This window comes from Athene cunicularia, assembly GCF_003259725.1.
Source record: "Athene cunicularia isolate RWA chromosome 2 unlocalized genomic scaffold, athCun1 chr2_part1, whole genome shotgun sequence".
Lineage (NCBI taxonomy): Eukaryota > Metazoa > Chordata > Aves > Strigiformes > Strigidae > Athene > Athene cunicularia.
The window spans coordinates 61,585,495-61,610,623 of record NW_020799095.1 but is presented as its reverse complement, the minus strand read 5'-3'; the positions used below and the strand labels follow the sequence as shown (position 1 = coordinate 61,610,623).

Sequence of the window (25,129 nt, the reverse complement as noted above, 5' to 3'; positions counted from 1 at the left end):
GGCTAAGTCGCCACGTGAGCACTTTTCTTCTCCCCAGCTTTTTTAAACAGGTCTATTTGCTTTGTTTTTGTGTTTTTACACCACATTCTGTTAGGTGTCGATAGAAGAGCCACAGTTCATGTTGCAGGAGAACTCAGCAGGCGTGAATCTTCAATTTTTGGTTAGGTTTTTGCCTTTGTAAAGGAGAGCATAGGCTCTGAAATGTCTGTCTCTCTGCCTTTCTTGCAGCTGTAGTCTAAACTGCGTCTTGTGTAACATTAAAATGTGCATTCAGTGCTTGTCTTTTTCCAGTAGAGGTAGCAGCCTTTGCAGAAAGGCAAGCTTTGCAGTGCTTTGTACAACCTTCTCTTCTGGAAAACCAATACAGAATATCAGGGCAGTTCATCAAAACAGATGCGTGAAACCTTCAGGGGACACCGTTTTCCCAAAAATAGGCCCTTCCTCTATGTGCACACAGACATGTTCCTGTAAGCAAATTTTCCGGAGACATATCTGACAAGCATTTCCTTCCTCTGTGCTCCATGTCATGAAAATCTGCTGCTTCATTGAATTGGGATCAACAGCTCCTGCTTTAAAGGTGACCTTGGACTTGTATTGCACTAAAAGAATATTCTCTTTCTGTCTTTCAGAAAACACCTTATGCAGGCAGGATTTCTTAACAAGTCCTGCAACACCCACATTTGGCAAGTGTGCATATAATAGGTGCACATGGAGTCATTCAGGTGTTCAGAAGTGCAGTTTACTTGTTTTGCACCTGGGTATAGTGTCATAGCTGCATAAGTCTCCCACTAAAAAGGAAAACTGAAGTTAAAGAGATTTATTATTTGTCTTTAAGCTATTGATCCTGTAGTAGTTTTGTGCCTTTTTAAGGAGTACACGTTTAATTCCTCATCACAAAGGATACTGCTTGCAGCATTGGCCCACTGTAAAGGAGCAGGAGGAAAGCTGTAAGGCTGCCTGCTCTCTCAGTACACCAGAAGTAAAGGGAGTTTCATGAAAGCAGCACAGCCTGGTGGGCTTGTGGCTTTTGAAATCTATCAGTCATTCCTCCACTGACAGCAAAAGAAGGTTTGCAATATCACCTGATGTTGCTCTCTTGGATAGGGGAGGACCCCAGGCCAGGACTCCAAGCTTGGATTTGCTCCCAAATTAAGATTTAAGCACATACTGGTTATCAGCTTCAGGGAGTGCTTCAAGTGATCTCTTTCATGCCATCCCACATCTCCCTTATCAGTTTACCTACTTCCATCTTGAAATTTTGTGGTGTTTCTCCTTTTCCTCTCAAGTGGAGAACATCCATGCCCTCCTACTTATACCTTGTCTGATTTTTTTCTGTGACTTACAGTGATTTATGTCATAGGATAAAGAGACACAACACTTTGCTAAGTCTGCTTCTCCCTCCATATTCTGAATGCTCAGCATTAGATTTTGGTTCTGCCTTTCATGGTGGTACTGGATATCTCATTGACTTCAACAGAACCATGCCAACAGTAAGGTGATATTTGTTTTGTGTCAGGTATCAGAATTTGGCACCTAGTAACTTCCCCTCTAGGGAATATATATATATATATATATATATGTGTGTGTGTGTGTGCATGTAGGGCCCCTCTAGGGAATATATATATATATATATATATGTGTGTGTGTGTGTGTGCATGTAGGGCTTTTTTTGCTTCCCACCTACCTTTCCTTTCCAAATTCCCTTCCTCGGGGAATTTCACAAATAAATTACTGATGATCTAGACGTAGAGGAGCAGACTGAAGAGTAGGGTTTAAAAATAATTTGACGCCTGTAAAATGGATCATTTTCACAGTTAAAGTTTTTTTGCTCTTATCTCAGAGGAGCGTTGAAAGTGCAAGGAAAATGTTTTTGCAACAAAAATTACTGGCAATTTTCAACTAACACAAAAGTATGTATTGGAAGTACTTGTGGTTTTTTTCTTTCTGAACTCAAGTGCTGTTCTGTTAAATGTAACAATATATAGTTGTATTATAGAATATATATACTAAATAACACACATCAGTTAGAACTGTATTTCCATCTTCCCAATTACCCTTGCTTTGCTTTTCAGTATAAGGATCTACTTGAATGATATATGAACGTTAAATCAAGATACGTAATTGTTTCCTCCAAATTCAATCCCAATATTTATATGGGTTCTTTGTGCTCTTTTAATTAATTATTTGGAAAAATCACAGCTGTCTCTTTAAAAATGTAAACACAAATGGAAGATACTGATAAAAGAATTGCCTTGCTTTTAGAAAGCTTGTGCATGAGCTAGTTTGAGGACAGGGAGGCAGTCTAACACAGCAGTACAGAACCTGGTGCAGGCTGCAAACTTTCCCAGGAAGCAGGGCAGGTTTACTGTGTGTGGGCATCCCCACGCTCACCCGCAATCAGTTGTTTAATCATGGATCTATTTTGTGATTGTTTGGTGGCTGTTGCCTTACTGAAAGGAAACACAAATGAATTGGATTCTCTTATGCCTCCAGACAAACATCCCAAATCCCACAAGCCTCTCCTTGCTTTCCCATGAATCTCTACAACTATGAGGAACAGAAAAAAATTTGCTGACAAAATGAATGTACTGCAAGGTGAACCCTCTTTGGTGTTCTCTTGATTCTCATATGGATTACAAGCAAGCAGTATCATTTACATTGCAATAACTCACACTGAAGTTAAAGGGATATGAAGGATGTTTTCGGTTAAACTTAAGAAAGGCCAGGTTAAAACTTCCAAGTATTGGTCCTAGATGGTACCCACTGAAGATACCACATCTTGCATTGGCAATTGCTTATGAGAGCTCAAATCAGATAGGAGCTGAGCTGTCAGGTTCTCTGGGTTTGGTCCTGGAACTGTGATCTTAGGCGGTGTCAAAAACTCGTCTTTTGATTCACCATTCCCAGTCTTCCCTCCTGCACTCCTGCCATCCCCTGTGTTATGGCATTCAAATCAGTGATCTAAATCAGGGGACTGATCTAGCTAAAAATTTGTCCTCCAGAAAAAAGCACAGCGAGGAGGGTTGTGCTTCAGCCACATGGGTATCATTTGTCTGCACAACTGGCTGTGTGGCCACAAAGCAGGGCTGGTGCTACCACAGGAGTGAGCAGTGCAAGGGCTACCTCACCTGCTGTTGCTATTGAAGACCTTTGCTGCCTGCTCTTTCCAGAGGAAAAGGCTGTGGTATTTGCTGTGGGAAGGGAATAATCCACAGCTTTGGAGGATGTCTAACAGAAGTCAAACCAATGCCCTTTACCTTCTCTTGGAGACTGTCCTTTTCATGCAAAAATACTTGGTTACCATCTTTCAATTTTGCAGGTAACCTTTGCAGCCATTGCCACATCAAAGATTGCAGTTTAGACTAGTCATATTTGTGTTTGGACCTACTGCTCTCCTCATCATGATGGATGAGGGGAAACAGACTTTTTTTTACCTATTAAGCTTGAGGGTAACAAATCAACTGCCAGTCATTGCTCTCATGTCTAATAAACTGCCCATTTAGACTGCTCGGATGTTTCATAATAGCCTGCTTTATTCCATATTGAAATATCTGATGAAGAGGAAATTTAAACAGATAAGATACTAGTTCAATAAATACATTTTAAAGCATTTATGCATAAAGTTTTACCTTACTTATTTTCCAAGGTTCATAGTAGGAGTTCTGTCTTAGCATGTGTTGCCACTCCACATTGTGAGATTACCTCTAAGAAAGCACGTTGTCTCACAAAAGAGTTGAATTGTGAATCCTCTCCAAATCTGTCCTATGTTTCTATGTTTTGCATGGTGTTTCTAAGGGATTACAAGTTAGGGCAACCACAAAGTTGGTACCTCTGTACTGAAAGTAGCTTTCGGGTAGTTTTTACAACTCCTTTCCTTTGAATCTCCCAAGTAGCTTCAGTTGGCTTCATGTACAGGATTCACAGCTCAATGCCAGCAAATGCCAAGCCAAAAAGAAAGTAGAAGGAAAAAAAGAGCGAAAAGCCAGAAAAAGAAGACTAAGAGGGATTGCCATCTGGGGAAAGAAAAAAAAAAAAAAAAAAAAAACCAAACCAACACCACAAACCAAACAAAAAAAAACCAACACAAAGCCAAAAAAAACCAACCACAAAACCCATAAGGGCTGTAGAGCATGTAATGCTCATGAATGTTGCACTGCTCCGGACAATGCTGCAGCTGGGAGTAATGCTCTGATTCTTCTTGTGCAAGGACATCTTCAGAAGAGACACTCATTTTATATGCAATGCTGTCAATGTCACCTTTGGGGAAAATAACCGGCAAAGCTTATTTGTGAGTAACTGTTCCTTCCCCATCCACTTTGACTGCCTTTGCCCCTTACCCACATGCTGTAGAGTAGCTGCAGAGACCACCTCTCCCCCTTTACAGCAGAGGGAGTGAAGAAGATGCAGTTCCCCCTTGCTCCTTGTCCTGCTGCTCTGTGCTGCACTGCAGGCTTATGCTACCTGGGACAGAAGGGGCTACACAGGCACTGTGCGGGAAGCCTTCGTCTCCAAGAGCCTCAGCACTGCATCCCTGAGGATCAGCGAGAGCAATCAGCACCGCTGCCTGGGAAGTACCAGCTGCTGAGATACTGAATATTCAGGATAAGCTCGGTGGTTTAATACAAGGGTGAGAAATCGTAAAACAGAGTGCTCTTTGCTGTCTCTTCCTCTCTCTCTTACAATATTTTTAAAATGGCTGAGTTGTGCCAAAAGGTACAAGTTGTCTTTGAAACAATTTTTAAGTGTAAATGTGACATTTCCTCCACTAATCACACTTTCTTCAGGTGAAAGATAATAGAGTTGTCTGACTAGCTCAGCCCTGCATCTTTGCTTGAGTAGTTACTCCAGAATGAATTATATCCATAGCGCTCGTTTCGTAAGTTCTTCTCTTTTTTTGTGTTAAGCACTCAGTTCATTTAGCATCTCAGTTTGAATGTGAAAATATTCTAAAAGGTGAAAGATCAGTGATTTATATCTAGTACCCAGCATCCTTCTGCCCAGTCCTCATTTTACTTTGAGTTGATTTCATAACCAGATATATCAGTGCACAGAACATACTGTATTTTTTTCCCAAAACATTAAAAATCCATGCTAGTTTCATGCCTGCTAATTCTCAGTCAGTGTGGATGGTATATAATGGTTGCTAATTATTTTTTTTTGTTATTAATTTTTTATTCTTGAAAATCCCAGTACATGTATGCTCATTTCCATCTTCTCTAACCAAAAGCAAATCACTCAATGTCTCTAGCCATATGGATTTCGTATGCCATTCAGAGCAACCCAGTCTTATGTGGTAATGACTCAACAATTTACTGAATCCAGTTAGCAGCTTTATAGATTGTTACTCAAAGTATCTCATAGCTAAGTTTCATAACAGTCCCACTTAGATTATCTCATGTCCTCCATGTAACTATTCATTAAAGGCAACCATGCCTTCTATCAGCAAAGGACCGATTCACCATTAATATTTCATTCTCTTGATCCCCACACTTTACTTCTATCCAGTCTTGCTTCTTACTTTTCAAAAGCCAAAGTCAGCTTGGACTGATGTCCCACAATACAGGGGAGTAGTTAAAGGCAATGAGCTTGAACAGATTCATCTTTAATGGCAGTAACCTCTTAAGCATTGCTGCTATATTTGATGAAGTACTGTAAGAGTGAGCTTACAAGCACAGGTCTCTCTTTTCTGGATCTGTATTACATTTGCCAGAAGGGACAACTTTGCTTGCATAAATGAAATCTGTGCTAGAGCAGAGGCCCTGTGAAGGACCCTACACACAGAAGGTCTGCTCAGATCACTGACCTCAGGCTTAACTGGAGTTTGCACTGTTTCAAAGTTCAGCTGTCATAGCTGTTTTCACTTACCTCTTCTCATGCTGTCCTGAACAGAGTCATTCATTCCCTAACTGAACTTGTGTATCATCATTTTTATGAAGGGGATCCAACTGGCTGCTTCTGCTGATCAGTTTTAAAAACATTGCTACCCAGGAACCTGTCCCTCTTGTTTTGTAAAACATTGGCTGAATCTTCAATTGGCAGGAAGAGATGTCACCCCATTGCCTTCAGTGGGAATAGGTCAGGAGGTTGGACTCAGCAGCATTTGGGGACATCCAAATGGGTTTTCTTCCTTTCCCATATATCTGTCTCATTTTGAACATAATGTATAACATGTTTTTATGTGACTTTAGGAGGGAAAAAAGGAGGATGTGCTTTAGTGCTTACGTGGATTCAGTGAATTACCAGCTTGTGATTTTAGCCCCTGTTTCCACATGTGTTTCTCCTGGAGGAGTAAGTCTTGGTTTGTGCTGTTCTCATCCCCTCATTGTGCTCGCACAGTGATTGGCATGGCCATTCACTGAAACAGATTAGGAATCTAAGTTTCTTTCTTTTTCTACCTGATGATTTTTCAACCACATCAGCTCACTAGTGTGATTCGTCACACATGCAGGCACTCAGGCAGATGTGCTTGTTTAGTACAGTAGGGAAAATCTGAGAAGCAGGTAGAAGCACCTGGGAGACAGGATTGGAGAAGGATTTGTGCAAACAGTGCTGCTGCTCAGTTTTATTGACCCACCTGTGTGCTACTGAAATGCTCACCCAGTATTTGGGGAAAAGAAAATAGATACAGGCAAAAAAAAAAAAAAAAAAAAAAAAAAAAAAAAAAAAATTACAAACAAAAGACTCCAAAATTGATCCAACACAGTATAGATCTAAGCATGGGCTTTGTGGGTGAATGCTGTGCCTGATCCAGATTCTTTCATTGCTTTACTGTGGAGTTTCTGTGATGTATTGTGGGATGTACAGAATTAGAACTGGGATCCTTTGAGATACAAGAGACTAAGCTTGTCCCTGCCAGTACAGATGTGCTAGCAATATAAGAAAGCTCTCATCCAGCTTAAAAGTGCTTATAGGTGTTTTGATGTCCTACAGCTGTCTAAGTCCCATGCAACCCATGCTTTGGGCTAATGTTTCAGCTTCTATGGTGGATTTATCCTAGTGAAGAATGAGGTTGTTTTAACCTTCACTCATATGGATGCTGTAGTAAAATAACGATACATCAAGTATCATGATGTTAATTAAATCCTATGGATGAAAAGTGTGTGGGTTTCAGGAATGATGTTTCTCTCCCCTTATCTAGTTCGTGCTGATCTTACTGGGTTATCCAAACTCTGTCTCTGTGTCTTCACCTTTTGGTAGAGACTACAGTGCAAAATGTCACAGGGATGTTATAGCCTCCCTCTTCTTCCTCTCTAAGGGCCACAGTTTCCTCCATCGTCTCTTCCACTTTAAGGAGGTATATTCCCTCACTAAATCCACGCACCCAGCACCTGTGTTTGTAGCTATCTCTGCATAGAGATGGTGTCAGTGGCTGGGGAGAAAAGTTTGTGCATGTGAGTGCAATGGAGAGACACAGTGGATGCACATGATTTAAAAGGGAGCACGAGTAGCATTGCAACCCTCTCAGCAGTGGGTGCCTAATAATTTTCATGTTCTTTGGTACTGTGTATGTTTCAAAACACAATGTTAGAACACCAGCCATCCTGTCTAGGTGTGATAAGAATTAGGCAAAGCAGAGAACAAACTCTGCTGGTCTTAATGGTGTGACCTCTCAGAGGCACTTGATGAGATGACTGTTCAGGTGTCTGTAGTCTGTCAGATACCTGTAATCTCAGAAGGAGCATCTCCTTCCTTGTTTGTTACTGTATTTCAAATGAAGAGGACCTACTAGCAGAGATGATAGTGTTTAAGGTCATGCCACCAAATTACTGCATCTTATACCAGTCTTCTATAATTCTAAAGTCAATAATCTAAGAATAACTTGAGTTCATTTCAGGAAGCTGTCTGGATTAATAGTTGGTGTCTGGGTCCAGCTGTTTGCAACCTAGGCTAAACTACCTACAAGAAGGGCAGGTGTATGGGACTGTGGTGCAGGAGCATGTGGCATGTGAGTCTTTCTGCTATGACTTAGGCAATTGCGTCAATAATTCGATCTTTTTTTTTGAGGAGAAAGGAGAGTATATGTCTTAAATTTGTTTAAGAGAGTCTCCAGTTCATGTAACAACAGTCTGCAGTACTTTCAAAGTAGTACGTGCCCCCATTAAGCCATTCTTCATTACTGTACAGGCATAAGTCATAAATAGTTTATTTGTTTCTTGGCAACTTCATATTTCATGTAAGAATAAAAGAACATACATGCAATGGAACTTTTATGAGATCAGCATTTAATCCCTGAAAAAGATTTAGAAAACATCAGAATTTCCTTGAAACTGGTGATCTTATCAGTCCAAGAAAACTTGCAAAGATTAATAAAATAATAGCCTTTGCAGCAATGGCTGTGAATATGTATGTACACTTACATACACATATTCTTGTATAAGTACGTGGGGTTGTTTTTCCTTGTAGCAGCATCACGGCCTCTCATCCCCTGCTGCAAGAAGCAATCTGGGTAGATAAAATGAAAGGCAGCTCCTTCCTCGCAGCTATTGTATACATACGGAAGAGGTAAAGTAAGTGAATATGGAATAGCAAGTGAGTGAGAATGGGGAAGCCAGGATAACATGTACAAATAGAAGGGAAACATGGCTGGTTATTCAGAGCATTACATTGACGTTCTGTAAAATGAGATTTCTATTACATTTCTGTGTATTTCTATCATGAGATTAGTTGATCTGCAGCATGTCCTTGGACATGTCTTTTCCTCTGTATTTTTCAGTCTCTCTATCATAACAGGGCATAAAGTTAATTAACTTCTATGTCAAAATGTCAGTCCCCATGGTTGGTTGTCCTCCTCAGGGCTGACCAGCCTTCATTCAAGGATTGGTGCCTCAGATGTTTCCTAGTCCCTGGACTTCTCCAGATTGCCTTGGGGTGCAGTTTTACAACAGACTTGTTTGCAGCATTGTTTTGTTAGAAGTAAGACTTTGTCCTTATTTTAAGATTGCCTGGGGTTGAATATGGACTTGGAAAGCTGAAAGTAAAGGGTTAATCTCTTGATATAAACTCAGTAAAGCGTAAAAGAGAAAGATGTAGTTCAGCCTATCAAGGATATGCAGCATCTTCTGTGGCTGTTCCTTAGAGCTTTCCTAAGGCATCTCTCAGCCTTGAAGCAAAGGGGACAAGCAGCTGAGTGACATTCTCCCTTTGGGATGCTATCTTACAGAGTGGACTTTTCTGGGGTTTTTTGTTTGGGTTTTTTAATTGGCTTTAGGCAGTGAAAGGTAACTCAGCAGCACTTGCTTTTCTGTCTGCTGTATGTCACATTGGCCTATAAAGCTAATGAAGGGTTGCTGACCTAAGGAGTTTATGTCATTTTCAGGGGATTCCTTTCCCCTCTCAGTCTGTTGGTCTCTGCTGTTGCCCTTCAAAAGTTTTTCCCTTTTTGCTTTGTTTCCAGGGAACATAGTGTTGGCAACACAGAGCTCTTTTGCCAGGGATAGCAGCTACGGTTTGTATTTCCTACCTCCCTGGCTTCCTGAACTGGGCTTTTTTCCCCATCACCTTTTAATGCAATGGGATAAATAAATACACAGTGTGTATTCAGTTGGAGCTACAAGAAGCTATCTTTGCTACTCAAGTAACTTTCTGCATTTTAAAGACCGTTACATTATTTTATGCTAAAGAGTTGAGGAGTACTGCCACCTAGTTCATCCTCCTACTCCAAAACAGGATCAGGTCTACTTTTAGCATTCCTGACAGACACTTGTATAACCAGTCCTTAAAGATTTCCAGCAATGGGGACCCTACTGCCTTTCCAAGTGAATTTTCAAGCTGAATATTTCTGCAATATGAGCTCATTACTTTCATCTCCTGATGCTTGTGAATTTTGATGAACAGATTATTACCTAACTCTTTGTAGCAGAATTTTATGTATTTGAAGGGTGTTTTCACTCTCTCTTTAGGCTGAGCAACCTGTGTTCTCTCAGTCTTTCCTTATAATTTGTGTTATCTAGACATCTGCTTGTTTTCACTGCTCCCCAGTGATCTGCCTTCAGTTGCCTCACATCTTTCTTGAGATGTGGAGAGGGTACTTCAGCTGAGCCAGTAGCAGCGTTGAGTAGGGCAGAAGGATGTCACTCCGGCTGTGTTCCAGCAGTTCGTCCTAGAGTGATGCTTGCTTAGCTTAAAGCAGCACAACATCATCACAGGTTCACCTTCAGCTCGTAGATTCTGCGTGGTCCTTAGATACTTTGCGCAGCACTGCTGTCTGCCCAATTGTTCCCCATCCTCTACGCATGCAGCTAATTGTTCTTGGCTAAGTAAAGAAGCCTACACTTGTCCTGGTTGAATTGTATCCCTAGCTTTTCCAGTTTGTCAAGATTATTCTAATCTTGTCCTCAGTTATACTTACTGTTTTACCCACCTTAACGTAACTTGCCAGTTAACAACCACTTCTGCTGCATCACCTATTCCATTAATGAAAATATTCCATCATCTGGCATCCAGGATGAAGAACCCTACAGGAACAAGCCTTCAGATATGGCTTTGAACTGTGGATAACTGCTTCCAGAAACAACAAATTATTGGCAGCTACTTCAACCATTTGGAATATCACCTTCTAGTAGTAATCATACTGATCACCAGTTTTCTCATCTACCTTCATGCAACTCCCTCCAAGGTGAAACGTTTAGGAAGACAGATCTTATACTACATAATTTTATGAACTGGATTTATTATATTTCTTCTTTTTTAACTTTTTGTTATAACTTTTAAAAATTTTTCCTAAGATTTCTCAAATTTTTCCGAAACTGCTTGTAACTGCCAATGGATCCATGGTTTGTGGCATATTGATTTTAGAACATTTTCTCTTGTCTGGTTTAGCTGACTGTGATGATATGTTCCATGTGCACAAACACACTCCTACACCCATATCTGTCCCCCATGGTGCTTGCTACTTCCTGTAATTTATTGTTTTATTTATTGATTATTGATTTATTAGCCTGTTACCACTTTATAGAGGGAAATTAGGTTGTTTTGACTAGATTTGCTGGATACATCCCTGGTTTTTATTTTTTTATTTCCATTGTGTGCTTACAAGTGGTTTGATTATCTGCACCAGAGTCTTTCTGAGAATTTGAAGTAAAAGCAAATGGTCCATAGCTCCAATGGCTTCCTTTTTTTTTTTTTTTTCCATTTTCAGAAATAAGCCCTTCTTACTTGTCCTCCACGAACACTCAAAGACAATTGATAATAGTTCTGAGGTTTCTTCTGCTCATTCCTAAAGTATCTTAGGGCAAAGTTCATCTCTTGGACAATTTGAGAATATGTGTAATATGTGTAATGTCTTAATGGCTTGCTTTCCTTTCTTGAGTGGCAGACCGATAATTTCATTGTACCATATGGTGTTTTATTGTGTGATGCTCATATCGTCTTACTGTAGGAGGTGTTCACTATTCATACATCCTATCACATTCACATTTTCCTTTTCATAAAGAGTAGCCAAAATATTACGGGGGCAACATGACAAACATGGCAGAGTTTTCCAAACTAATACTATTTTTGAAAGCTGTAAAATTTCTGACCAGTGCACCTGGTTGGTATATGTTGTCATCATTTGGCTAGTTTCAATGGTGTTGTGATGTTTTCCCCATCATTATATTTAAAGTAACCAGGCAAGCCTCACCTGTCAGACACGGGTTCTTTGTCTGTCATCGTGGTCCAAATGTATTACCTGCACAAATGGGACGCAGCAAGAGAAATGTTTAACAACCAGACAGTTTTCCTGTGTGTTAACAGGAGATTAATCTGCTGGCCAGTAGTTATCCTTACTTTAAGGACTTTTTCTGAGTTGTCTTCGCAAGGCAGCAACTGTCAGAAAAGCAACGAGACTGTCTGTGTGGAACCGCACCACCTTGGGGAGGGTAGGTGGGGAATTTCTGCATCTCCAAACCAAATCCAGTTAGTCAGATTAAGGCTCATAAAACCTGACAATTCTGAGAGGAAAAATAATGTATGGACTGGAAAGAGATAGTAAACAACATTTGACTGTGCAAGCAGCTGCACAGTTTTCACCCAGTTTAACAGATGCTGTAAGTATCCCCAGTGAGAAAACTCACACACAGGTACAAATGCTTTTAAGTTGCCTTCTAGTGCTGCAGACTGCCCACGGGGGCAGGCACTTTTAATGCCTTGCTTTTACACAAAAAAGGGCAAGTGATTTCTTTTAACCTGTACTTTCAATTTTTAAGTCTCTTCTTGTCTTCTGGTCTCAGGTTAACTCCTCTCTTCCTGCTCCCTCCTTCTCCCCATCCTGTTTTCTCCTGATTTGGGATTAGTTTGTCACTTAACAAACAACACATTTAGTTATCCTGACGCTGACTCTGCACTTTTCTCTGCCCTGTCCATTGTATATGGGAAGAGTTGCTTTTTTCTGCTGTAGTCTGTTTTGTTTCCAGGGCTGCTGTACAATTTGCAGAAAAGAAGAGTGACTGGAAGTGCATGTGTGTGGGAATAGTAACTTGAAAGAAGGGTAATTCATAGGGTCTGTGACTGCATTTATCCAAGTCTCTTATCAGTGTGCTGTGTGACCTTGGAAAAATCATTTAGGTTCTTGATCTCAAACCAGAGCTGTGTTCGTCTTTACCTCAACTCTCAGCAAGTGTAAAGGGAACTTAAACACCTAGTTCCTGGGCATGGTGAGGGCAAAGCCACTAATCTCAGTGATAAAATCTGTACAAGTACCTGAAACAGCATTCAGTCCTTCCCATGCACTTGTCTGCCATCTAACTTTGTAGACCCTGATTTCTGCTAGTACTCAGTGGAGATACATCTGAACCAGCTGTCATCCATCCATCTTCATTTCTTAGGAGAATTGTTTTAAATTCTCATATAAATTCCCTTTTTGCTCAATTATGAAATATGTTTTAATTTGACAGTGATGTTATTTTTAGTAATACTTTTGTAGCCTTTAGTATTAACATCTAGTTTGGGGGAAAAACTGCTAAATATTTATACTTCTCTTCTTTGATCTTTCACTCAGAAGAACTGAAAAGGTATCACACTTAACATTTTTACTATAAATATTTTAGATAGCATTTGAAAGAGTCCAAATTCACCTCTCATGTTGGATTTGTTCAGATTGTTGAGATAGGTTGTCACTCTTAAGTGCTTCCAGATGGCATTTCAGTTACCAATGGCTGGAAACTTTTGAGCGATGCTGTTGTGGCTAATGACCACTGATGGAATCATTAATATTGCTGTTTGACAGAAGTAGAACCAGAGCCTCTTCCATCCTTTTACTTGTACACTATGGCTCAGAGGGAGATGAATATAATGTCTTTGCTCAAGAAGCACAACAACCCTGCAAACACTGTGTCTTCCAGAGTTACTCTTTGCAAAAAGGTTTTGTCCCTGACCTGTTCCAGTACTAGCCAGTTGCCCTGAAAGGGCACAAGGAGTTGTGAGTCAGATATCCAAGTCATGAAGTTCTGCCAGACACACAGAGCCTGTTGCTGCCGGAGCTGCCTCATTCTACCACTAAATTCTTAAGGATTTCGGAGATCAAGAGAAATGTGGAAAAAGTGGGAGAGCCAGCAATGACAGAAAACATGTTGATTTGTTGTGGTTTTACTCACTGAAAATGTAAATTTTTCTGTAAGAATTTTCTGGCTAACAGCCAAAACACTTCAGCTGCCAGTGCTGCCAGGGCTTCCAGGTATTGCATGCTTCTGTTCTCCTCAGTATGCTCTGATTTCTCATCAGCTATGTCAGCCAAGTTTCTTTTCCAGAGAGAGAGGAGGTGATCAGTCATAGGAATTTTTTGCCTTCACCTCTCATGGGAAATGCAGTCCTGCCATGGGTCTGAACTACACAGGAAAGGAGAAAGTCAAGGAGCTTAGATGGCAGTTCCCATGAGACACAATATCCAAATTGAGTTATTTTGTTCGTTTGCTGGGTTGGAGAATGTTTAAGTCTCTAGTGGTCAATTTTTAAACAACAAATAATGAAAGGTATTACCTCTCACATTTTGTTTTAGTGAAAACTTGATTAGACTTTGAAAAACATTTGACATGGAACCTTTTCTAGACAAACCTAGGGAACATGAAGTGAAATGAAACCCTGTGCTGTACACAGAACAGGTATTTTCTCCTTTCTGATGTTGGGACTATTGCTTTTTCTCTCTTACTTTCAGCATCCAATTATTTTTCTATGTTTAGCACACAAAATTAAGTGTCTCAAGTATTTACCAAACAACCTTCTCTTCTTTACCAATGCAATGGGTAAAGGTTATTTCACTGGATTCTGTACATGTGTATTTGTATCAGAAAGTTTGATTTTTTCCTATCTTTATTCCACCTGTGCAGTCCTGGTATCTGTCATAGTGATAACCCTAAAGAAAAAGTAGGTTTTTCTACTCCATTCTGAGCTTCACACTACATGGCTTTATTTTATTCCTGAAAGGCTCAGCCTTGGTAAGTTGAGAGACTCATTCCATTAGAAGTCCATAATTTTGCACCTATCTGGCATGACGAGTGCTCCAAGGTTACTATGCTGACCGCAAGGTGAGTCTTGAAAATATTCAACCTCTAGCCTACTCTTGAATCTTCCTGGATTTAGAGCAGGATTTTGAACTGACTCAGTAGATGTAGTGGTAAACTAAAAATTGAGGAAGCCCAGTGTAACTGAGAGCACAAAGTTTGTCTTACAAGAGAGGCAACTCTCAGTCACTCTAAGGAGTGACTCTCTAAGTTTAAATCCATGTGAAATGGATTCATCAGTACTAGTGTAGATCAGATATGATAGGAATTCTGTTGCCGGTGCTTGATAGATGATTTTCCCAAAGAGAGGTAGATTGGAGGACAAGCAGTCATCACTGATGCTGGAATCCATCCCCTTGAGAACTCATTTCTTACGTGCTTTACAACCATTGATCATTGCTTTCTTCAAGGAATCAATGAGTCATCGTATTAAAAGCAAAAACACAATCCCAAACCCCAAGGCTTTGCATTTTTTTTCTGGCCTTCCATGGCAGCAAAAGTCTGTGTCACAGCATATGATCCTGTGGGGACTTTGGATTTTCTTTTGGTATAACGGAGAACTGTATTTTTCTCCTTATTCTTCACCCTAGTGATATTTCATCGTTGCCTTCATGTAATGGATTCCATTACTTTTGATGCTGTAAGGCTAAGAGCTTTTTAATGGGAAGTGCTTGGATCTGAGATAGCTTGTCTGTATCGTTGGCTGGTTACTGAGACGACTGTAAGAGTGCACAAGGGAAATACTCTCAGTTTCTTGTGTAACTTGGTCTATTTACAAGAGTTCCCAAGCAAAGCTTGGTGGAAAAGAGCCTTGCACTGCTCATGTTAGTTGTTCTTTTGCTGGCATGTATCAAGAAACCAAGGTAGCCTATTGAAATGGGAAAGAGTTGTTAGGGGCCAAAGTGCTGGCCAAAGCACAAGCAATTGCTTGAATTGTTTCATTAAACTTTTAGTGAGTACATCTAACAGCCAGGAGACTTCCTCTTTGAGGTGAACCTTATGATTTTTTTTTTTTCAGTATATATCTGTTTGTATCTCTTCCTTAGTTAGAAAAGGAAAGTCATGATCAAAATTTTCTAACCAGTCCAGTGTTTTCAGATACCTCACAATAACTTAGATCCTATTTACAGCTATTTAAGTGTCTCAGTGACTGAGAAGCTGGAAAGTTTGTACTTTCACTTTTCATCTACCTTTCATTATCTTAACTAACAGGTGTTATTTATGTCCTCTGCCACTGCATCCGATACCATGCTCTTTATCTCTCTCAATGTCTAACTGTTAACAGATTTTTGTCCTTTTTTTTTCTACATTAAGAAAAAAACTTTAAATGGAATTAATACGAAAGAAAGAATGAAAAGGCCAAGCAGGTTCAGAGTTTGGTATTCAGAGACAGATTTCACCAAGTCCAATTAGAAAAGAGCAAAAAGTCCATTACTGTCTCAATTTTGTGAAATAGAAGAGCAATATTTCAATTCAACTGTCAGTGAACATGCATCTCTTTTAAAGTGACCACCCAAAAAAATCTACAGCGGTCAAATAATGTTGACAGTGTCAACATGGTTATGATGTGAAGTATCTTTAAAGCTGAACTATCCTTCTGCTAGGTGTCAGGAGGAAAAGATGTGCAACAGAAATTACCATTCCCTGTTTTCAGTGGGTTTAAAACAATTATTTCTTCTGGAGGTGATCTCTAGTGCCTTTCACTAGCATCAAAATTACCTTAAACAAAAACATGTCCATTTTAAAAAATATGCTGGTGTATACAATACACTCTTCCAGAGAAATGCAGTATTAGCATTTGAAAGGACTGATGAGAATGCTTCTTCAGGAAGGGCCTTTGTTCAGAGAATTACTGCTATATTCTATGTGCATATCACCATGGTAATTGAATATTTGCCATTGATAGTAAGGTATATAACACAAGCCTTTTGCTGTTTTCCATGATGTGGTTCCTAGCAAAGAGTGCTATTTGTCAGTTTAAAATTTATAGTATGACATTTAGCAGTTGTGCCTACTATCACAGTGGTGGATGTCATTTGAAAGCATGAAACAAAAAGGAAAGGGTAATTACCTCATCTTCTCCTTACAGTTTAATATTCCTCCCCATTTCCACTTACAACATGAACCATTCTGTTGGAGCCACAAAGCAAAACCAAAGCTGTGCTCTCTGCATGGCTTTGGCAACTGTGATGCTCATAACATGAGACAGTATTTTCATTTCTTCCCATCATGATCCCTTTCAGGATATTGTTGCAAACAAAACAAGCCTTTTTCTTTCCTGAGCGTGACATGATCTCTGTGGAGCGTGTAGCGATCACTGAGTACTGTGTGAAGGTTTATGTAAGGTAATTGCATGATGAATCTTTGGGGGGGATATAGGATACAGACTGCTATGTCAGGAATTGGGAGACCCTCAAAGAACCTCATTAACTTGATTCAATTAATAGAGGGAAAATAATTATTTTAAACTTGTGTTAGCATGTGTGTAGATCTTTTACTTTAAATAATATTCTGTAGGAAAAGATGCAATATAGATATGATGGTGAGTAGTACTGCTTAGTGCGCTGCTCAGAGTACAAAAGAGATGGTACTTTTGCTCCTTGATGCTCTGGGAGATTGTCATCTCTACTTTTCTGTTCCTCAAAGTAAATCCAGCTTTCTAGGAAAATGTCTGGTTCTGTGTTGTCCTCAGCACTTAAGAGCAAGAGTAACATCCCTACAGAAGTCTCTGTGCTTCCATGCTTTATTTAAGACAGATGGAAAGTAGAACACAGTTAAAAAATGGGGTGGGGTGTGGGGTGGGGGGTGTTTCCCCACTCACTGCTGCCCCTTTTATCTCCCTCTTCAAGTACAGGGTGGAGGAGTTTTCATTCTTGTTACGATATTGCATGTACATGAGACAAATGCCAATACCAGGCATCTCCTCTTTAAGGAAACATTTTGGTTACCAAATGACTCTGTGTCTTAGTCTTATCTAAGGACTGAGACAGGTTCCCGTTAGGTGATTTGCTGTTCTTAGCTTCTGGGCTAGCTTTCTAACCAAGTTGCATTTAAAACATCCTTTGGTGGACTTCTGTGCAGGGAAAGCTAACACACAGATATTAATTTTTATAGCCTAACATACCCTTTCATTCTAGCCCTGGTCCAAGTGTCAGGTTGCTTTCATGTTTGTTTTATTAGACTAAGGCCCCTTAATTTCCTGCTGTGTGCAGATAGCCCTCTGAAATAGCAAAACATATACACTGACCTACAGGTTGGCCCCATGCAGTGAATCTGACCTGGCAGTGAGCAGCTCCCTAGCACATGGAGGAGGCTGCACACCAATTCCTGAAAATCACAAGGCAAAGCTGTTTCCTCAAAAAAATGTATGAAAGAGCATTTGGCATTGTTGCACTTGTGTTTGTTTGTGGACCATATTCTTGTTTCCTCTCGCGGCATCAGAATAAATCCCTGTCTTCCTTTTGCCGTTGAGCAGTGCTTCACTGTATTCACTGCGTTTCATTACCTGAAAGCCGCAGGCTGGTGCAGAGGAGACTTGTGACACTAAGATCAGCTGAAACCTAATGGGAGAGGAGTCCACGTGACCTTGAACCACATGGACTTGTCTGGTGGTGCAGTTTAGGTAAATTAACCCCAGTGTGCTGCTCACTGTTAAGCTTCTAGCTTGTTGTTTGTTTTTTTTGGTGTGGGTTTTTTGGTTTTTAATTTTATTTTTTTTTACCTGGTGAAGCTGCTGTTCTAGGTTTTGGCCTCAATTTTTCTGTGCAGAGGATAGAGAGCTACTGCTTCTGTATTGTCAGGCTGCAGCATGAGATGCAGCAGAGAGTTCATTATGCATTAGCAGAGCCATCTTTAAGGTAGGCAAACACTCTGTGACTGTGCAGAACAAAAGGAAAGCAAGAAAGGGAATCAGCAAACATGTATTATTTGCTGACAATAATTGTTTCCAATTGCAGTGATAGCAGTGATTAATCACATTGTCTTAGTATGGTATTTGGGGGTAGGGCGGGGCAAGTATTAGGAGGGGGAAGAGCCAAGAAGTACTCTTCACCATATCCCTTGGAAAATTAGCTAATACTACTCTGAAAACAATGATTAAAGTTTTGAAACTTGCAGTGTGTCTTTTACTGAAATAGCATTGAACCATATACTACTTTCTAGTTAGTAACAAAGATGCAAATAAACCTAGCTGAAAGGTGGGAGAAAAATGCAACATACCATCCATGTGAGTTATGTGTAGCCAGCTGTGTGTATTAGTAGCTACATCTTCTTTTGGCTATAATTAAGATTAGATTCATTACATTTAATGCAATCCCTGGTTTATTTCTCCTGCACCAATGCTTAGTTTCAGCTGCAGCTAATAGAACTCTAGTCCAGTGCTGCTCCATAAGACCTCTACCTTTTCCTAATTTAAATGCCTCCTAAAGATGCTGGTTTTCCACAACACCCACAAGAAACTATTGTGTCCTATTCTGACCTATTTAATTTGCCTCATGAATGAACTGCTCGCTAGGATGGAGGGATGAGGATACATAAACATGTGGGTCAAGAGAAATCATTACCTTCAGTTAACCATGACCAGAGAAGAAACAGTGCTGGTGTTGCTGTGGCAGGAGTAGATCACATTAAATGGTGGTAATGAGTTTTCCCTCGTGGGATATATTCCCAGTATATACAAGACTTCAGGATCAAGTCTGTGACTATACATCTTCTAAATACATTTTTAGCCAAAGCAATTTGCACGTTTTTGATCAGGTGGGTTGCTGTAGTACCATTAAAAGCTGAAATACTACCAGCTGCAACGGTATTTGCCAGCCTGGTTTTGAAAAGTCTTTCTATTGAGCACCAATTCATTATTACTCTCTGTTACTCAAATTTCTCTTGCATATCTGACCAAACCCTTGTTATTCCATTTACTTGCTTCTCCCAGGTCTGTGCTCTCAACTGCTTTGCAGAGGTGGAGCAGAGCAGAGCAACTCCTTCTCTGCAGTTACACCTCCCCCTCTTTTCTCAAAGATCACTTTTCTCTATCATCTTTCACCCAGGGAAACCTCTTGGCTGTTTTTTAGCAGTTAACTGCAGTCAGCCTAACACTTTACGAAGTGCAGTTTGCCCTTTCCGATGCTGGACAGATTTAACTTGCTTTATCTTCAGAGCACACAAATAAAGGAGGAATGCTTTAATTCAAAATAATCTTTTTGTTGTAAACTTCCAGTGGAAGTAGGGCAAGCTTCCCAATCATGTTGGGTGGGACAAAGTTGGTATCAAATAGCTATTCTGAGATAAAAACTACCCATGCCCGTTTCTAGTAGGATTTGAGGTTGAAATTAGTATCTTGAGAGTTATCTTTGTGTAGGAGCACATAGAACCTTAGTTTTAATCAAATAGTAATAATAAACATGGTTGGTAACATGAAACAATTTTCAGGAGAGAGGTGACCCGAAGTTTGTTGAATGATTTTGTGTGCCATTAAATGCAGAGTTCTGCCAGTCTGAAAGATCCTTCTGTCTAGTATTTGATCTCTGGTTTCCTGTTATTTTTCCCCTCAGATTTTCTTTCTTTCACCGAAGTGAGTGTTTACCTTTGAAACAAGAAGCTGTGTGGGCTTCATTTGAAACTAAAAATAAAAAGGATGCCACCACTGCCATTTAAATTCAGTAATACAAGTACTTCAATTATAGAGATGCCCTTGCAAGAGCTGTGTACTCCAGCCTGGTTTTGATGGAGAGGAAGAAGATTTTTTGCTCTCTTATTCAACTTACTGGTTTGCTCCTGGTTTTGCGTTAGATTGTCTTTGCCTAACTCAGCAACTCTTAAATACTTTTTTTTCCTCATCATTCCCTCTTCTCTATTCCTTTTCCCTGTTCTCTTTTGCCTTTTTCTTCCCACAGCAAGGGGTAAGAAATTTTGCCATGTGTGCCAGCTGCCTTGTATCAGCCCGTTTCTTCCTGAGTTTGCTGGACTGCTCCTGCACCTCAGCTGCAGCACGGCCAGTTGCATGGCCCTCATCCTGCATGTCTGTCCTCCTACAAATGGACACTTCAGATGCATTTTTCCCTTGTTTTTAATTTCCAGCGAAGGCAAAGTAGTCACCTGAATTGAAAACTAAATGTTTTACTCTGTTTTGAAGCTGTGTGTTTGGTCTCCTCCCCCAGGCTGGAGCCTGCACAGCAGAGCTTGTGAGATGCCCCACGTCAGCTAACAATATTACTCTCCAGCACACAGAGGTTGTGCAGTATTTTCCTTATGCCCATCACTGCCAGACTCACTGGTCTGAGGGCGATGTGTGTGTGTAGTGCTTCCTCGAGGTAGCTCAGTTAGCACCAAAACGAGAGAGCTATGGTGTCAGCAGCAGTTCAATGGTGTTAGCATAGCCCTCCTCCTGGGCTTGTTTGCTCTGGTAAGAAGCTACTACACTGCAATACAAGTTGAGGTATAAGGTGGACTTCAGCAAAGTCCTCTGCCAGAATTAAAATTCAGCTCAGTCCCACTTCTCCGGACTGTGTATTTTAGCATTAAGGTGATTTTCAAGCAATAGGAACAAAATTAGACCACAAATAAAAAATGATCCAGAGGGTAAGTATTTGGACTTATGTATTTGCATTTGTAGGCACATGTATTTATGAGTCCTCTTTTGGTTTATATTTTGTAGGACAAAGAAAGTCAGCCATTGCTACCGTATCATTTACCGCCATCCGGAGAGGACTTTAACACAGGATGAGGTGCATCGCATCCATCAAGCTATTGAAGAATCAGCAGTTCAAGAACTTGGGGTTGAGGGCAGGTTCTAGCATCGCTGGTCTGAAGCTCTAATGACAGTTGCTTTTTCCTTTTTATTTTCCCCTTCTCTTTTTTTGTTTCAAGGTTGGGGGTTACAAGTAAAGAGAGGGGGGTTACGACTGAACCTAGCACATGGAAAACAATTGATAAATGGGGAAGTGGCAAAACTACCAGGTAATAAACATTACTACTGAAAAATCATTGACAAAGCGCTGGCGCTTTATTTTAAGAAATGAGGAAACAGCAATAACGTAAGATTCCCCTCCTGTTACAATAAGAAATACACTGCCTGGTGGTTTTCTGTGTTGTTAATTGGTCCCTGGGTTCCATTAAACTGTAAATACTTGGCATTATTTCTGTGTTGACAGGATCTTCTCTCCGTGTAACGAGTGAAGCAAATCAGAGACACAGATTAGCTCAGGGAAGAAATACCCATCCCTCCCTCTTTTTTTAAATAAGAAATGTCAGGTTTTGCTTCAAGAAACCTTCCAAGAAGTTGGCTCTCTTATCTGGCTAATGTTGTCATCTGCTACAGAGGAGCCAGTGTGGCTCTGGGGCCAGGCTTGGCTGTCTTCAAATGCCAGGTCATTGGTGGGTCTTTGCTGTTGGATTCCCCTGATCCCACAGAGCTGAGCAGAGCTGCTTAGCAAGGCGCTCCAAGCTGTACCATCTGCCCCAGGTGAGGAGCTCCCTTGTCTCAGTTCTCCACACGTAGGTACCAGTGCAAGATAAGTCTGTTCCCCTGTCACCAGCAAGGAATTGATATCACACAGGGCAGGATGTCAGAAAAAAGAAACTCTTCCCTACAATGCCCTGAAAAGCAGCTGCCTTGATCTCTCACAGTATCTTACTTTCCACCAGCAGTGTCTGCTCAGAAATTTGACCTTTAAGGCAGGAAACCAAACTAAAATGGGATCTCCTACTATTTCAGGCACCAGTCGCTTTACAGGATGCTTGGCTTTTTCATTGCAGGTTATAATAGATAAATTCTGGCAGTGGTATGATGCTAGGACCTGTAGAAGTGTTCAAATGGTCTGATAAATACTTGATGAGCCATTGCAGATGCTGATATGGAATATGGGACCTGTTTTTCCTTGTAATGGTATTTCATACAGTCTTGCAGGTCACATCTGGTTGCTGTGCAGGCAACATTCCTTACTTCAGGGAAGAAGGCAGTAAAAGCACTGCAATAAACAGCATCTAACACTGATTTATACCTTATCAAGAAACATCTGTGCAGCAGGCTTGTACTTAACCATAAGAAGCCAGTTACTATTGCAGATGTGACAGAAGCAGAAAGCTCATTTTAATTTCATTACTCAACATATTTAGCTGTGTAAACAAATCCTAATCTAAATCACTGTTGTGTTATCCAAATAACTTGATTATGAAAACAATGTGCTAGACTTTCTACAAGGCAAAAAGAATGGGTGCCATTTACGCATCAGAAAAACCTACTTGGTTATTTTTAAACCATGATTTACTAAGATCCATAAATAAAGCCTAGTCCATTTGATGTTTCTCTGTCTCCATCACTCTTTGCCTTTTCAGGATTCTCAGTGAGGACCACCGAAGAGGAGAAGCACTCCCCTGAACTATACTGAGCAGTAATTGTTCCAAGACGGGTCCTGATCAATGCTGCCACATGGGGCAGCAAATTATGTGGATGTTAATTGATGGAGTTGCCTATGGAGAGAGTACTAAAACCTGCCTGCTGTATGAAAGAACTAAGTCTCTTCAGAAAACAAGAGACTACCTCGGGTGGAGTACACTGCAAGATTTCCCCTTTTAATTTATTGATTAGAGAAGTTTCCCTTTTCTGCTCTCCAAATCCTTCAGTTCCCTCATTCTGCTCAGCCAGTTTTGGGGGCATAGAAATCTGGGGAAAGCAAGGAAGAGAAAATTGAACAATGAGCCTGTGTCACTGCAGCCACAGACTGTCATGTCTGGCTTTTCAAGGAAACTTGTGTGTTCTTGAATCAGCCGGTCTCCAACCACTAACATCAGTTGTGTTTGATGTGTCTGGCTGTGAACTGTCTGCACTCTGGTGAGGAGGGGCTCCCTGCAACAGCCAGGTCTTGATGGAGTAACATTATTCTTTGAAACTTAAAAGATTAACCTCATGGGCTAAAAGGATAAGGGGGGAATGCAAAGCTTTCCCTGAAGTTGACCTGACACCATGGGATCATCTTCTGGAGTAGGTGCTTTCACAGCAGCAACTTTCAGACAAAAATGCGAACCATTAAGATTAAAACAAAAAACCCCATCTTCTTCAGGAGTAAGTGTGCTTCAATTATATGAAGGATTTTGAGGCCTGTAAAATCAGATGGGCTGGCTGTGAGCATAATATGAATAATTGGGTATGTTTAGATTAGGTAAGACTTTGTCATATATATTCTAGGATTAATCTACTCTAAAGACCTATTGTTCTGGCAAAGATTCACCACTACTAGCAATGCAGACCTCAGATCAAAAGGCATCACAGTTGCATTTTTATGCTGCTGTCCTTTGGAAAATATGACTTTCCCTTCAAAGCCTGACCTTAATTTTACTGGGGAAATTTGCTATGGGCAATAGCAGACTCTTAAACCATATGGTCCCTTGTAGATACCAACAGAGAGCCCATGAGAACCTAAGGGTGTAATATGCATGATTTATTTTACCACTGATCAGAGACACATGATGCTAACAGTATCTCAGGGTCTGGGCTGATCCTTGGTGGGAGTATAGAAAACTTGACTGAGGAAGGTCCTTTGTACAATCACTGACCAATTCTGTCAAAGAAGGGGCTACCTGCAGCTGTCTCTTGGCTTTTCTTAGGACAAAGGTAGGTGAACTAATCTGGAGACCAAGAACAACATAGCTGCCAAGGTAAATTCACTTGCTAATCTCTACAGTCTGTCATGAACATCCCTCAACCTTGGCTACAAGTCTAGTACTTGTAGATGAGTTCCTAAATATTAGTGATACCGCCATGTGGAAATATTAAGGGGAGCAGCATTTGAATAATTAATGTCCACACTGATTGACTAGCATACTGACAGGCACAAGCCCCCGCTCTTTGTTTTTATCAACTGTGTTTATTTTTATGTGTCGCTGGGTTTTATGTCAGCAGCCTTTAATAAAAGAGAAAAAAATCAATTGTAGCAAAAGAAGCTACTTGTCCTCAGGAGAACTGGCTGGGCATTTCTATGACCAAACAGTATGTACTGTTTTAATGTTCTGGGCACTGGTTTTGTTCCTAGTGGCCATTGGTTTTCAAGTGATTCCTGGAAGGCTAAAGATTTAGCTTTAACACCCAGTTTGGGATCTTCCCTGTAAACTGTCACCGAAGTGCACCGAGACTTACCTGGTTTTGATGTTCTCATTAAAGACACTGCAATGGAACAGTGTTGTGAGCTAGATAAGCAGTAAATTGCTCTGTGTTTTTACCTTTGAGACTTCAGTGACCTCTGCCATAGTATTGCCAGGCACGATCAAACAGTTGCACAAATCTGAAAGCAGTTTTGTACTGAGAATCCAAACTAGATTAGTAAATCATTGGTGATGAGCGTTTGCCTCCCACTGAAAATGTCCCTTCTGCAGGTTGGTGGCCATACTTGAGCACTGAATTTATTGTCTTCTTACTCTGTGCAGCGGTACTGAATTTCTCATGTATTGACAAATTGGTCAGCCCTTAATAATGTCATGTAGAAATCAGCACTTTTTTTCTAAATGAAAAAAAAAAAAAGTTGTGAGCCTTTTGTTTGTTTGATAGTTTTTATCTGCAGTGATTGATGTGTTTCAGCTGTCCCAAGTAAAACCCATGGCTGAGACAGGACTCTCCAGTGGCCCATGGAAAAAAACACAGGGAGTCTTGCCCCAAAAAGCAGAAT

The 25,129-nt window shown here is 40.5% G+C and overlaps 1 protein-coding gene across 3 annotated transcripts in view; it reads left to right on the top strand.

Annotated features, from left to right (window-relative positions):
- FARS2 (phenylalanyl-tRNA synthetase 2, mitochondrial) overlaps window positions 1-22,774 on the top strand; it is a 253,757-nt gene extending 230,983 nt beyond the window's left edge. For 2 of the 3 annotated variants that reach the window (XM_026843387.1, XM_026843386.1), the window contains exon 8: window positions 21,127-22,774. In XM_026843387.1, coding sequence (XP_026699188.1) covers window positions 21,127-21,265 — 139 coding nt within the window. In that variant the 3' untranslated portion in view covers window positions 21,266-22,774. The remainder of the gene's footprint in view (window positions 1-21,126) is intronic. The other variant, XM_026843388.1, reaches the window with a different exon arrangement.
- The last annotated feature ends 2,355 nt before the right edge of the window (window positions 22,775-25,129 follow it).